The sequence below is a fragment of the Loxodonta africana genome, chromosome 7 (assembly GCF_030014295.1).
Source record: "Loxodonta africana isolate mLoxAfr1 chromosome 7, mLoxAfr1.hap2, whole genome shotgun sequence".
Classification (NCBI taxonomy): Eukaryota; Metazoa; Chordata; class Mammalia; order Proboscidea; family Elephantidae; genus Loxodonta; species Loxodonta africana.
In genome coordinates this window covers 63,112,913-63,126,938 of record NC_087348.1, presented here as the reverse complement: position 1 = coordinate 63,126,938, position 14,026 = coordinate 63,112,913, and the positions used below count along the sequence as shown (strand labels likewise).

The 14,026-nt window shown below is 48.6% G+C and overlaps 1 protein-coding gene across 6 annotated transcripts in view; it reads left to right on the top strand.

Annotated features, from left to right (window-relative positions):
• NAV2 (neuron navigator 2) overlaps positions 1-14,026 on the top strand; it is a 459,088-nt gene that overhangs the window by 439,115 nt on the left and 5,947 nt on the right. For all 6 annotated transcript variants that reach the window (XM_023550786.2, XM_064288347.1, XM_023550784.2 and 3 more), the window contains 5 exons: positions 787-941; positions 1,178-1,249; positions 3,668-3,864; positions 4,819-4,937; positions 12,937-13,140. In XM_023550786.2, coding sequence (XP_023406554.2) covers positions 787-941; positions 1,178-1,249; positions 3,668-3,864; positions 4,819-4,937; positions 12,937-13,140 — 747 coding nt within the window. The remainder of the gene's footprint in view (positions 1-786; positions 942-1,177; positions 1,250-3,667; positions 3,865-4,818; positions 4,938-12,936; positions 13,141-14,026) is intronic.

Sequence of the window (14,026 nt, the reverse complement as noted above, 5' to 3'; positions counted from 1 at the left end):
GGTAACGCCACCTGTTCTTATGATGTGAATATTATTAGGCGGGTGTTCCAGGCTCTGGCCAGGCCTTAGCTCACCATTCCAGCCTTTTCTCCTGTTGTACCATTCCTCTTCCTCTTCCTCATCCTTTCCTGACCCGAGTCCCCCGCCCCAGCCATGCTGGGCTACATTCTATTCCTAGCACTCATCCTGTATTTGATTACCTCTAGGCCTTTGATCAAACCAATGTCCTACCCATTCTTCAAGGTCAAATTCAAAGCCAACTTTTAACAAGACCTTCCAAGGTCCCCTGTGCATGTAGATTCATTTTGCCCACCACTGTCCTTTGTTTGTCTGCCATGGACTAATCATCATTACTTGTATGTGTATCTGGGTCCCCTGTTTGATATATTTATCAAGGGCATCTGTGTATACAAGTGTTAGGCAGGTGCTATGGAAATACAAAGATGCAAGAGGCACCTGCCCTCAACGAGCTTCCTGGGAGGCCCGCATGATAAGAAATGTAAGCAAATGTGGTAACATTTCTAGAGAATTGGTAGAACGGAGATAAAATTCCAATGCCTCTGCAACTCCATGGTGTTGTACTCTTGCCCTGGGCTGAGGGTTTTCTGTTCCTCATCCCGCGCTCACCCTGCATCCCTGTCAGCACCAAGCTGGTACCTTGTAACTGGCAGACACTCGGTACACGTTCACGGCACGGGATGGCAAAGTGAAAGCTCTGAGCATGTGCGTCTTCGCTGGCATGGACCCATTACCTTGTTCTCCCCCTGGCCTTCTGGGCCTCCGTAGGAATTGCGCCAGTACCTGTCCAACCTTGCTGATCAGTGCAACAGTGAGAACAACGCTGTGGACATGCCTCTTGTCATCATCCTGGACAACCTGCATCACGTCAGCTCCCTGGGCGAGATCTTCAATGGGCTGCTCAACTGCAAATACCATAAATGGTAAAGGCCACTTCCAGACTCCATGGCCCCTGGGCCAGCATGCCATCACTGTAACTGCGCTGCGTGGGGAGCCGAGCACACGTGTGCCAGGCTCGGGGTGGTGATGAAGCAATGCAGAGAAGGCAGCTAGCCACCTGTCTGCCTGGATGCATAGATGTCACAGGCCTCTGTGAGTGCCTTGCTCGCCAGCTTGGCTTTGAATCACAAAGCTTTCTTTCCTTTCATTTCCCCCCCAGCCCTTACATAATTGGCACAATGAACCAGGCTACCTCTTCTACTCCCAATCTGCAGCTTCATCATAACTTCAGGTAAGGCATCACTTCTCTTTGCCAATTAGATGATGGAATCACACAGGAGGAGAGCAAGCTACAAAGAGTGGAAAAGCCTTTTTTGAGTAGTTCTTATATCCTGGGCATTGTGTTCAGCATTTTCCCTAGCATAACTCATTTCATTCTCACAACAGCCTCAAGTAGTTAAATTTCTTATTCTCTATATGAAAGTGGGGAAACTGAGGCTCCAAGAATTAAGTAACTTGTCTGATGTCACACAGCCGGTCAATGGCAGAGCTAAAACTTGAAGCCAGGTCTCTTTGACTCTAAGCCCTGCTATAGCAATTTCAAGGAGGCAGCTCTGGGCAGGAGCTGGAGACACCCTTGCCGCTCGGTATCGTATCAGTAGCATGTCTCTCTATTCCAAGTGAACATGAGCAGTACAGCTCGTGCTTGACAGTGTCCCCCCATGTTGCCAGGCCTGTGAGCCTTCAGAGCTGCAGCTGCTGTAACTTCCCTTGAAGAGTTTGTCTTCCCCTCCCGTCTTAGTTATCTAGTGCTACTATAACAGAAATACACAGGTGAGTGCCTTTAATGAACAGAAATGTGTTTTCTCATAGTTTAGGAGGCTAGAAGCTCGAATTCAAGGTGCCAGCTCTAGGGGAAGGCTCTCTGTCTTTCTGTCTACTCTAGGGGAAGATCCTTGTCTCTTTACAGCTTCTATTCCTAGGTTCCTTGGTGATCACGTGACAAGAATCTTCCCCGCCATTTGTTCTTTATTGCTGCTTGCTTAATCTGCTCTTTTATATCTCAAAAGAGATTGACTTAAGACACACCCAATTATTTCCTCATTAGCATAACAAAGAAAGCCCATTCCCAAATGAGATTATAACCACAGGTATAGTAGGAATTATAGCACATATTTTGGTGGAACACAATTTAATCCATAACACCCCTGCGCCAGTACCATCCTGGCACTTGTTCATGGCTGAAGTGTGGGAAGAATTTTTCAACTTAGTCATGCTAGGTTGTGTCACTGCTTGCCTTAGCATCACTAAATACCTTTGGGCTGTCCTGGATCCCAACTGACTCTGCCATTCTGCTCCCCTGACTGGCGCCTTAGATGAGGATGAGAAGCTTTCCCCTGCCTGGGAACCTCTGGCTCACCTTTCGGTAGCCACTCTGCGGGCATCTCTGAGGAAATCTGTTGAAAGTGGCTCTGAATTGTGATTATCTGAGGAATGTTCACTCCTCCAGGCCACTAAGGGCATGGCTCACCTCTGCATGCAGGCTGTCCCAGTCTTCTCCATGCTTTCTCCTAACTACCCATGAAGCCCTTCCTTTTTCTCCTTCCCACTCTTACTGCCGCTTCTCCCAAACGACCCACGGTCCTTTTCTAACCAGGCTTCCTGCCTGTAGCTCATGCCTCCTGCAGGCCAGCCTCTGCTCTGTGGCAGCCAGAGTGAGCATTCTAGAATGCAGAGCTGGTCATGTCATCCTCATGCTTAAAGTCCTCTAATAGCTCCCCATTGCCTTCAGAAGTAAACCCAGACTCCTTACACTGGCAGGTCAAGTCTAAATTCTGGTTACACTGAACGTCTCGCAGTTTCCCCAAACACCCCATGTTATTTCTCACGTCTGCAAATACTACAGCCTGTTCTCCTGCATACACCCCAGCCCCAAACCCCTGCCTTTCCTTATGTGGCTGCTGTGTTTATACTTCTGGTCTCAGCCCACATGTCCCCTCCTCTGAGAAGCCTCCCTGAGTCCCCGTGCGTCGTCATCATGTTTCATTCCTTCATTCGCTTGTTTGTCTCCTTCACTAACTGAGTGCTCCTCCGGGATAGGGACTGGGTCCTGTTATCGTTAGGTGCCGTCGAGTTGATTTTGACTCATAACAATTCTGTGTGACAGAGTAGAGCTGCCCCATAGGGCTTCCTAGGCTGTAATCTTTAGAGAAGCAGATCACCAGGTCTTTCTCCCACAGTACCATCGGGTGGGTTCAAACCGCCAACCTTCCAGTTAGCAGCTGAGTGCTTAACCACTGCACCACCAGGGCTCCTTGACTTTATCTTAGTCACTGTTGTAGCTCTAGCCAAGCACAGGGCCTGACACCAAGTATAGTTCAGTGGTTAGAGCTCAGACTCTGGAGCCAGATTGCCTTGGTTCTAATCTTAGCTCTTCTGTTCAGCCGCTGTTTGATCTCAGACAAGCTATGTAAGCTGCCTATGCATCATCATTTCTATTTATAAAATGGGCACAGTGATAACAATCCCTATGTCAAAGGGTTGCTGGAGGAATTCAGTGAGTTAATATATGGACAGTGCCCGGCTCATAGTAAGCCCTATTTTAGTATTGGCATGTACACATTGCAGTTCTGATGTGTTTTGACTCCTGAGGTTAGCCATCATTTTATCACCACCATCACTGTTGAAAAGGTATTCCTGACTTCCCCAGGTGGGTGCTTTGTGCCAACCACACAGAGCCTGTGAAGGGCTTCCTTGGCCGCTTCCTGAGGAGGAAGCTCATGGAAACAGAGATCAGTGGGCGGGTGCGGAATATGGAGCTGGTGAAAATCATCGACTGGATTCCCAAGGTCTGGCATCACCTCAACCGCTTTCTGGAGGCTCACAGCTCCTCAGACGTTACCATCGGTAGGTGGGGGCCAGGCAGGAGAGGGCAGGTGGGCGGAGGGACAGATGATTGTTGCGGAGCCCCGGCTTCCTTGGTTGTCCGTCCTCAGGGCCTGGCCAGGACAGCCCTTTGCAGCACAACCTAGCTGGATGCTGGACTGTCCATGTGGAAAGAGAAGGAAAACTGGGACAATGGCAGATCAAGACAGACCCCGACTGCCTGTCACTCACGTCCCAGTGCTATGTCTCTAGGCCCCTGTCTCCCCTGCCCGGTACCCAGGCATGACCAGCAGAGGAGAGACGTGGCCAGCCCAGGCTGATGCAGAAACTGCTGGCTCAGGGGAGATCCCCCGCCCCAAGACCCCTACTTGATAAAACTACCCTTTAGGATTGGCTTTGCTTTAAAACTAAACTGAAAGTTTAATAACATCCCTGAAGGCTGGAGATTTAGAGCAGGAAAAAAAGGATCACCAATCATCTCACCGTCCTGTTCCAGTAATTGTAATTTGGAATTATTTCCTCTGTCCTTGTATGTGTTTTATGCAGTTGCAGTCATAATCTGCATTCAGTATGTTCCCTTTTTTCACTTTGCATTATCTTATGAGCGTTCTGTGTTGCTACTCAGCCTTCATAATTACAGTGTTTAAAGGCTGCAAAATAAAAAGTGCAGTAGTACCGTCATTTGCTTAACTATATCTATTCTCTTGGACATTTTGTGTGCTGCCGCTTAAAAAAAATCACACTTAGTAATACTGCAATGAGCATCTTTCTCTATAAATCATTGCCTCTCTTCTGGATGATTTCCTTGGGGAGTGAGACCCCAGGGGTGGGAGTAGGGAGTCTCGGTGTCCTGCCCTGTGCCCACCTGCCAGCCCCTGGTATTTCTGCTGTCAGACCCCTGCAGGATGCTCAGGTTGTAGCTTCTCCTGATGTCTCCCATTTCAGCCTCTGACTTATTTTCATTGTGGTCCCCAGGCCCTCGGCTCTTCCTTTCGTGCCCCATCGACGTGGATGGCTCGAGGGTGTGGTTCACCGACTTGTGGAACTACTCAATTATCCCCTACCTCCTGGAAGCAGTCAGAGAAGGACTCCAGGTGAGAAGCATGCTGCCCAGCAGCTTCCTTAGATTTGAAGGAGGTGTTCTTATGACCAAATGAGTTGCCTTTATCTCCTTTTTCAGGAATCTGGCTGACATGGGGTGACAGACCCTGATCTGTGAGGTCATCAGCCTAGACAATATAGGACACACTTGGCTGCAAATCTTGGCTCTGCCACTTGTTAGCTGTGTAACCCCACGCAAGTCATTTAGCCTCTCTGTGCCTCAGTTTCCACGTCTGTAGAAGGGGATAATAATAGTAGTCCTCTGCCACATAGTACTGATGCCAAGGTCCAATGAAACCAACATAGTAAGTGCACAAGAAATGGAACCGTACATGTGTATAGCACTTCACAGTCTGCAGAGTATTCTCATATTGACTTTTTTTTTATTAACTTTTATTGAGCTTCAAGTGAACGTTTACAAATCAAGTCAGACTGTCACATATAAGTTTATATACACTTTACTCTGTACTCCCACTTGCTCTCCCCCTAATGAGTCAGCCCTTCCAGTCTCTCCTTTCGTGACAATTTTGCCAGCTTCCAACTCTCTCTATCCTCCCATCCCCCCTCCAGACAGGAGATGCCAACACAGTCTCAAGTGTCCACCTGATATAATTAGCTCACTCTTCATCACCATCTCTCTCCTACCCACTGTCCAGTCCCTTTCATGTCTGATGAGTTGTCTTCGGGAATGGTTCCCGTCCTGTGCCAACAGAAGGTTTGGGGACCATGACCGCCGGGATTCCTCTAGTCTCAGTCAGACCATTAAGTATGGTCTTTTTGTGAGAATTTGGGGTCTGCATCCCACTGATCTCCTGCTCTCTCAGGGGTTCTCTGTTGTGCTCCCTGTTCATATTGACTTTTTGATTTGAGCCCTGGATTAGTCTTGAAACCAGGGCAAAGATAGTTTTTAGTCTCTATTTTTCAAGAGAGGAAATTGGGGCTCCTGGAGAATAAATGACTTGCCCAAGGTCATAAAATAGAAACTTGAAGGAGCTGGGATTTGAATCCATGCCTCGGGCTCAAAACCCAGGTTCTCACCTCAGCCCCACGACACTCACTACCTGACCTCAGGACCCCTCCAGGTGACTGTGGAGCCCGTGAGGCTACAGGTCTCCCCTGCCCTGTGGGTGCTGGAAAGAATGAATTCTTCTCACTCAGCCCGGGGCTGTTACACTAAAACTGGAGCATGCAACAATTTTATTGTTAAGCCTGAAGGCAGCCTAAGAAGCTCCATGGGCTTTCAGCACTGGCACTAAGCAATTAACAGGCATCATGCCCAGCTGAATAAGCCTAGAACTAGTTCAGCAGACGGGTTTCTGAGAGCTTCTTTGTTTCCTCAACACTGAGGAAGGGAAGACACAAGAAGGGTTTGTATGCCTACAGAGGGGGAGGGAGGGAGGGACACACACATGCATACACATGTGTGACAATACATATTCATGGCTTTAGCCAGTGTTTGTCATTTCTGTACATTTGACTGAGGCTGGTGAATATTTGAGTGCTTAGTATCTGTCATACCTGAGTGCTTGGTACAGCAGCAATCACAGTCTTCAGAGGCCTTCAGAACAATAAAGAACTTGACAAGGAAGACAGTGTGCCTCTTGTGGCTGGCATTTCACTAAACTGAAATATGTATTCTATGAATTTAAGCCGCCATGTTGAAATATAAGAGTATTATGAAGGCAGAGAATAGCAAGAAATTAGGCAGTCCCATGGCCGGCCCAAAATTACTAGTTAGCAGTGTCTAAAGAACATTACTTGACGGCAGCATTTGCTGTTTTTTCTATCAAATGTTGCTTACATAGAAGTAGGAAAGATTCTAGATCTTTGCAGTGGAATCTCCCTAGATGGATAAGTTCACTGGCCTGGGTAAATGGACCATGACTTACCTTCTTATAAAATGGATTTGTTAGTACCGGTATATACGCAATAGCCACCCAGTCACTCCTGTCTTCTTGGGTCATGGAAGCACCTCCCACCCCACTGGATTCCTGCAGTCTGTTTCATTTCAGAAGCTTTTGTCACCTGTTCTCAGGCTTCTAGGGACTACAGTTTGTCCAGTACCTCTGGAAGACCCAACCTGCTCAGAAGAATTAGATAAATTGTGTCCTCCTGTTCCCCCCTAGTCTCTGTTTTCCCACTTGCTTCCTCTTTACTCCAGACGTATCTTCTGGTGAGAGAAGGCGCATGACCTCAGAATATGCTTGGAAGAATATGACCTCAGGATATGCTTGAATAAAGGCTTCCCCTGCTCAAGGAGGCACCAACTGGGAGGGGGAGCCCATCTGAGCTTCTGCCTTGACCTGCAGATCACCAGGCCTCTTGTTGGTGATCACCAGGGTTGGTGGTGCCAAGGCTCTGCTCCTTTGGACCTAAACATAACAAAAGGACTTTTGGGCATGGCTGTGGAAGTGGGGTCTATACCCACCTCCCTGTCCAGGAGAGGCTGCCGATGGAAGTTATCACAAAGGAAGCTTGAGTCTCCCTCCCACCAAGAGCTAGTGAGACACAAGTTGTAAGGACTTGGGCATGGCTGTGGGCAGGGAGTACAGGCACGCCACCATCGCTTACCAGTTCAATGTGAAGCTTACTCTTCTAAGACAGAAAGGTCATTGCTTCATTGTGCTATGGGGTCATTTGAAGGACAGTCTTTCAAGAGAGTGGGAGCAGTGAAGGGAGGTGACCAGAGTTAGAACTCTACCAGATTGCTCAGCAGCCAGCCACCCTGCCCAAGGCCTGCCATAGAATCTGCTGATTCATGAGGAAGCCTGGTATGTTCTTCACTCCTCTGGTTTTGAAGGAAAGTGTGCTGACATTTATTGGGGGCCTGCATACATAACCTCATTTGGTTCTTACAGCCCAGTGTGTATTTTACAGACAGGGAAGCCATGGCTTTGAACCTTACTCAGCAGAAGATAGTGGAACCAGTGCTGGAGCCCAGGGCTAGCTGACTCCTGTGCTACTTCCATGATTTTCAGGCTATCCTGAGAAGCCTGTAACTCCATGGAGAAGCCTCAGGGGACTCAAAGAACAGGTTATTCTGTTTCCTAAAGAGGAACTCTGCATAAGATTTCATTTGACAAAAAGTTTCCTTTATTCATTTATTCTTACTTGCCAAAACTTAAGGATGCTATTTATTTATTTTTTTGTGTTGATGTTGAGAATATACACAGTAGAACACACACCAATTCAATAATTTCTACATGTACCATTCAGTGACATTGATGCCATCCTTTGAGTTGTACCACTGTCACCCTCCTTTTCTGAGTTGCTCCTACCCCATTATCATAAAGTCAACTGCCCCCTAAGCTTCCTGTCTAATCTTTTGAGGTGCTGTTGTCAATTCGATCCCATGTAGATAGTTCTTAAAAGAGCACAACGCTAAAGGTAGACACTCTTTACTAATTAAGCTAAACAGTTGTTTGGCTTAAAGAAGACTTCAGGGGGTATTTTTTGGTTTGAGGTTTAAAGATGATCTCAGGGCAGTAGTTCAGGGGTTAAGAAAAGACATTTGGAATACCGCCCTCCCACCTGTGACCACTGAGTGCATTCGTGCTGTGTGCTAGGCACTGCAGTGCCAGCTCCTCTCACCTAACCTTGCAAAGTGAGTAGGGGGAAGCTGAGTACATTGCAATTCAGGGCCGGGAAACTCTTGCCCAAGGTTACAAGCTAGGAAGAGGTGGAGTGCTCTGTGTGCACACTCACAGGGCTGCTATGTGCCATGAGCCCGAAAAGAGGCTGCCTGTGGTGGTGCGGCCTTGGTAGGCACATAGGGAGACCCTGCTGTAATCAAGCCTCAACGTTCCTTCTAGACAGCAGCCTTCAACTGGCACATCTGTGCCTAAAGGAAATGTGGGTGGCATCGCCCCCTGGTGGGTACCAGATATCTCTGCAGGTTTTGTCTCACGTATTAGTGTGTGTCTTGTCAGCTCGGAGGTTCTTTCTCAGTGTATATCTTGATGCCTCTGTGTGACATACATGTGCTCCTGATAGCCCCATGTGTTCCACAGTGTCTGAAGGCTCACAGGGGCCCAGGTTGTAGTTTCCAGTGCCCTAGCTCCCTGCTGTCCTGTTCTTCCTAATCCATTGAGGTGCCAGTTCCCTTCTCTGCCTTGGGGAAAGTTAATGCTCTGTCTATCCAACTGTCTCTGCTGCCTCCCTCAGGGCTCTGCAGTGGGGCCGAAGAGCTTTATATTATTTCTTTAGCTGTGTTGCGGTACTTATCCAGCCATTCATCACCTGGACTTGAGCATGTCCAGCGACAAGAGGGGAGGCTTATAAAAATATGTTGTTCTTGCATGCGCCTGATCTGCATTTGTCTTATAGCTCAGTCCCCACTCCTCTTCCCCTTTGGAGCTGTCACTGGAAACACTGGCTAAAGTGTCTAAAGTCTACAGAGTAACCGTAAAGACCTCTATGCCCAGGGCAGGCCTGGGGTCCAGGGTGTGTGAACAGTGGAGAGGGGTGAATGTATGGCTTTCATCAGATTGGCCTATCCTGCTATGAGACCTGGGCAAGTCTGCCCGCCCTAGGACTCCGGTTCCCCATCTGTAAACTGAAAACTTTATAATACGGTATTTTTCCAGACTGGCTTCTGTGGAGCCCAGAAATGCCTTAAACCTCACTCAGTGGTGGGCCGTCATGGGAGAAGAGCAAATGTTTGAAAACTTCCAGGTTAGATTGTCTCCAAGGACTTGATGAACTCTGAGTGCTGGCTTCTGGGATTTTGCAGCCCTGGGTGTCTCCTCATCTAGACTGGGAGTACAGACTGAAGCAGGAACTGTCAGACATGAGAGTTTGGTTCAGCTTCACACATGTGAGGTCTGGCTTGGGTAAGGCAGCCCAGATCCATAGAAAGAGTTCTTGGAGGGAGAAGCTGCTAAAAATTGCACGAATGCTTTCTAATTTGAACCATCCTTCTTTAGCACTGAATATCCTGCTGCTTCTGTGCTCTGTTTCTCCTTGACACACACCACCCTTCACACAATCCCTTCCTGCTCAGACTGCACTGCTTTTTGACTCTGCCAGACTGAATTCCCAGGCCCAAGACTCATCATTGCCCCAGGTTAAGGAAGGGTTGGCAGCAGACCCTGACAGGAGGGGCTGGTGTCTGGGAAAGCAATGAGGTCATAGGAGGGTGTCTGTCTTCAGTGGAGGAAGAGGCAACTGCTAATGAAGAGAGATGGGCCCATCCAAGTTGGGGGTAGGGTGGGCCGCTTTCCTGACAGGAATCATAAGGCAATGTTCAGAGGTGGCTAAGGTGAGCAAGAGACAGTGGACATACTGGTGGAGGGGATCGAGTGCCCAGCCCAGGTTGAACTGGCATCTGGTAACCAGCCTGGTCGGCATCTCATTGCTCTGGTGCTGCCAGAGTCTTGTGGGTCTTACTGATACCAAGTGGTTCAAAGTGGAGTCAGCCACAAGGGACGAAGAGGGCAAAATCCCTGGACAGGGAAGTTGGGGTCCTAGGATGAAATCTGACTCTGCTCTGTAACCTTTCACCACTGGCTCTTCTCTTTCGGCTTTGGCTTCGAGTTCCGCATCTGGTAAATGAGAATGGGGGGAGAAGGTAGGTGACTTCTGGCTCCTTCTAGCTGAGGCAGCCTCTGACTCCAGTAGCTGTGGTTTTAGTCATTTTAGAGCTTTAGAGCTCAGCTTACTTCTGCGATCAGCACCCGGCTCTCTGCCCCCTCTCCACTGTAGAAAGTCTGAGGCAGCTGAGGGAGTAGACAGACATACAGACAGCTGATAGCCCAGATGCGACTCCACCCTAAAACCTCACCGCCTGGCAGGAGTGGTGGCCATTGTAGGCCAGGAGTCTTTGATCCTTGTAGCCCGAGGCATGCTTAGAGCGGGTGCCTTTCAGAGCCACAGACGGCCCTACCGTGGGTGGGCACGGCCTGACCTAGAGTATACCCTACCCAACCTCCAGTGGTCCACAGTGGGACAGTTCTGGATTTCCGTGCTGGCTCCATCTTCGCTGTTTCTTCATCTGTCAAACGCAGCTGGTAATCCTTCCCCTTGGAGTCACGTAGCACTTAAAAGCATTTTTATAAGGTGTTTCTCAAAGTACCTGGTGCACAGTAAGCTGTCAGGTGTGTTGTTGTTAAAGAGGAAAGATATAAAGACTACACCTAGCTACATACTATACACAGCCTAGCTCAGAAGTGATGCAGCCTAGGTTTTTGTGCAATGCATTAGAGAAATATGAAGGCCCATTCCCTGTCCTCAAAGAGTAGGGGAGGCAGACAGGCACATGCCGCGTGCCGTGAAAGGTAGAGGGAAAAATGACAGAGAGGATGGGTTGCATCAAAGGTGACATTTAAGTGGATCTTGAACAAAGCAGAATTTCTCTGGGACCAGCCAGAGGGAGGTCCCAGGGTCCCAGGTGGGTGGAGAGCAGGGGTAAAGGGTAAAACATGGAGACGTGGAGAGACCCAGTGCTCTGCGTGGCTGGAGCTATGAGGGTCATGGAGTGATGTTGGATATAGACAAGGATGGGGAATCAGGCTGAGGTTAGATCATGATGAAAGGACTCGAAGTCCCATAGAGCTGTCTGGTCTTTGCCCTTGAGTCCTTGGGGAAGAACTCTGAGCAGGGAAGTGAGCTGCACTGTTGGTCCTCCACTGCATCCCCTGCTCTTGGCACAGTAATACTATGTGTGTGTTGAATGAATGCATAAAGGAGTAAGAGCCAGCTCGCACAGTCCAGATGACAGATGACCTGAGCTGGAGAGAGGGACGGGGCTGGATGTGAGAGACATCTTGAGGCAGAGGCCAGGTACAACATCAGCACAGGGTGATGGGGTCCCAGGGAGGTCCATCTGCCCGAAGAGTCAGTGTCCGTGTGTGGTTTGTAAAGAAATCTCCCCAGTTCCGCTTTGCTGCCTGCAAAAGTGAGCTGAGAGATAAAAACTATTAGTTTCTGGTGTGGTAGACATGGGTGAGAGTGAGAGTCAAAAGGTAGCTGCATTTCTGTCTTTGAGGGCTATTTTTGGGGGGGGGGGGCTTTAAGTGGAAGTTTACAAATCAAGTCAGTGTCTCATACAAAAAGGTATACACACCTTGCTATGTACTCCTAGCTGCTCTCCCCCAATGAGATAGCACACTCCTCTCCACCCTGTATTCCCCGTGTCCATTCAGCCAGCTCCTGTCCCCCTCTGCCTTCTCATCTCTCCTCCAGACAGGAGCTGCCCACATAGTCTCATCTGTCTACTTGAGCCAAGAGGCTCACTCCTTTTTGAGGTTTTTTAAAGCTCTGCTAATATTTGGGAGAATTCCCTTCCAGTCTTCTGTTTATAGACTTGTTATCACAGTTAGCAACATGCTGTATGGATTATTTTATAACCTTGAGTTTTTGTTGTTTTTTTTTTTACTCACCATTATAACACAAGTCTTTCCCCCATGATGTTATAAGCCCCATGGCAATGTTATTTTGATGACTGTCTATAGGTGCGTTCTATGAGTGTATGTTAAGCTTAAGCGTTTAACAGTCCCCTAGTGTTTCTAACGGCACTGGGACTGGGTGGGTTAGTGTTTCTAACGTGGATTGTCTCCAGTTTTCGCTGTTATTAACAACACTGTAAGAATAATAATGGCGGGAATTCATCGAGCACTTCTGTGTGCTAGGTAAAGTACTTTACAAACACAATCTAATCATTTAACTCTAAAAACAACCCCATGGCACAGGTGGCCTGATGCCCCTTTTTCAGATTGGAACACTAAGTCTCAGAGAAGCTGAGATGTGAACCCATATTTGCCTGGCTCTAACACCTGTGCCCTTGACCACTGGGGTCATGCCTGCGTTCGGTCTTAACACATCAAGCATTTTGAATGTCGGATGACTTCCTTAGGATAGAATTCTGGAAGTGCAGTTACTCGAGCAGAGGAGGCACAATGCTGGGTTTGGGGAGATTTGTGGAACTCTGCGGGATCGGGGCTGCCGGAGAGGTCTGGGCTCACTTCCAGCCTGTTCCCTCTTTGCTTGTTTCAGCTCTACGGAAGGCGGACCCCCTGGGAGGATCCCGCCAAGTGGGTGATGGACACCTATCCATGGGCAGCCAGCCCCCAGCAGCATGAGTGGCCCCCGCTGCTGCAGCTGCGGCCCGAGGATGTCGGCTTCGATGGCTACTCCATGCCTCGGGAGGGCTCGACCAGCAAGCAGGTGCCCCCCAGCGACGTGGAAGGAGACCCGCTGGTGAGCTCTCAGCTTGTGGGGCAGCTGGGCATTCATTGGGCACTCCCTGCGTATTGAGCTTGAAGCAGGGTCCTCTGGAAATACAAAGATGGCTTGGGAAGGCTGGACCTACCCCAGGATTAGGGACATTTTTACCAGTGTTTTCTTCCTTGGTTTTATTTTTTCACTTGAGCCCTTAACACCTCTTGAAATTTATTCTGGTGTAAGGTTAGGAATTTGGTTTTTTTCCTAAATGACTAGCCTATTGTCCCTATCCCACTCCTTGCCCTCTGACTTGAGATGCCAGCTTTACCGTGTACTGTCTTGTTCCACTGATCTCCTACACTGGTTACTAGCAGAGGCAGAGAGAGCTGAGGACCACAAGCCCAGGACCATAGGCAGGGAGAGATTTGAGAGCAGAAGGGGTGCTAGGTGGACAAGGGGTCTGAGTATGTGTCCCATGGCCACTAAGTCTTTAACACTGCCTCGGCTGCTTATTTAGTCTACTACTGCTAAAGCAATCCAGCCATCCACCACCCAGTTGTAGAGATGATTCCAACTCATGATTCCTCAGTGGCACCAATGGTTAAGTGCTTGGATATACTAACCAAAAGGTTGGCAATTTGAATCCATCAAGAGGTACCTTAGAAGAACGGCCTGGTGATCTAGTTCTGAAAGGTCACAGCCATTGAAAACCCTATGGAGCACAGTTCTACTCTGAAACACATGGGGTTGCCATGTTAAACAAAAAAGACCCTTTAACAAGCACCTGAGCCAGTAATGGTCATGCTGGGAAATTGTGTACCACATTAGTGTAGCTCAGTTGAGTTCTGGATCCCAGACTCATCATCCCCTTCATACTTTAGTCTTCATCATTTAATTCCAGTATGGCAAAAACATGGTATAC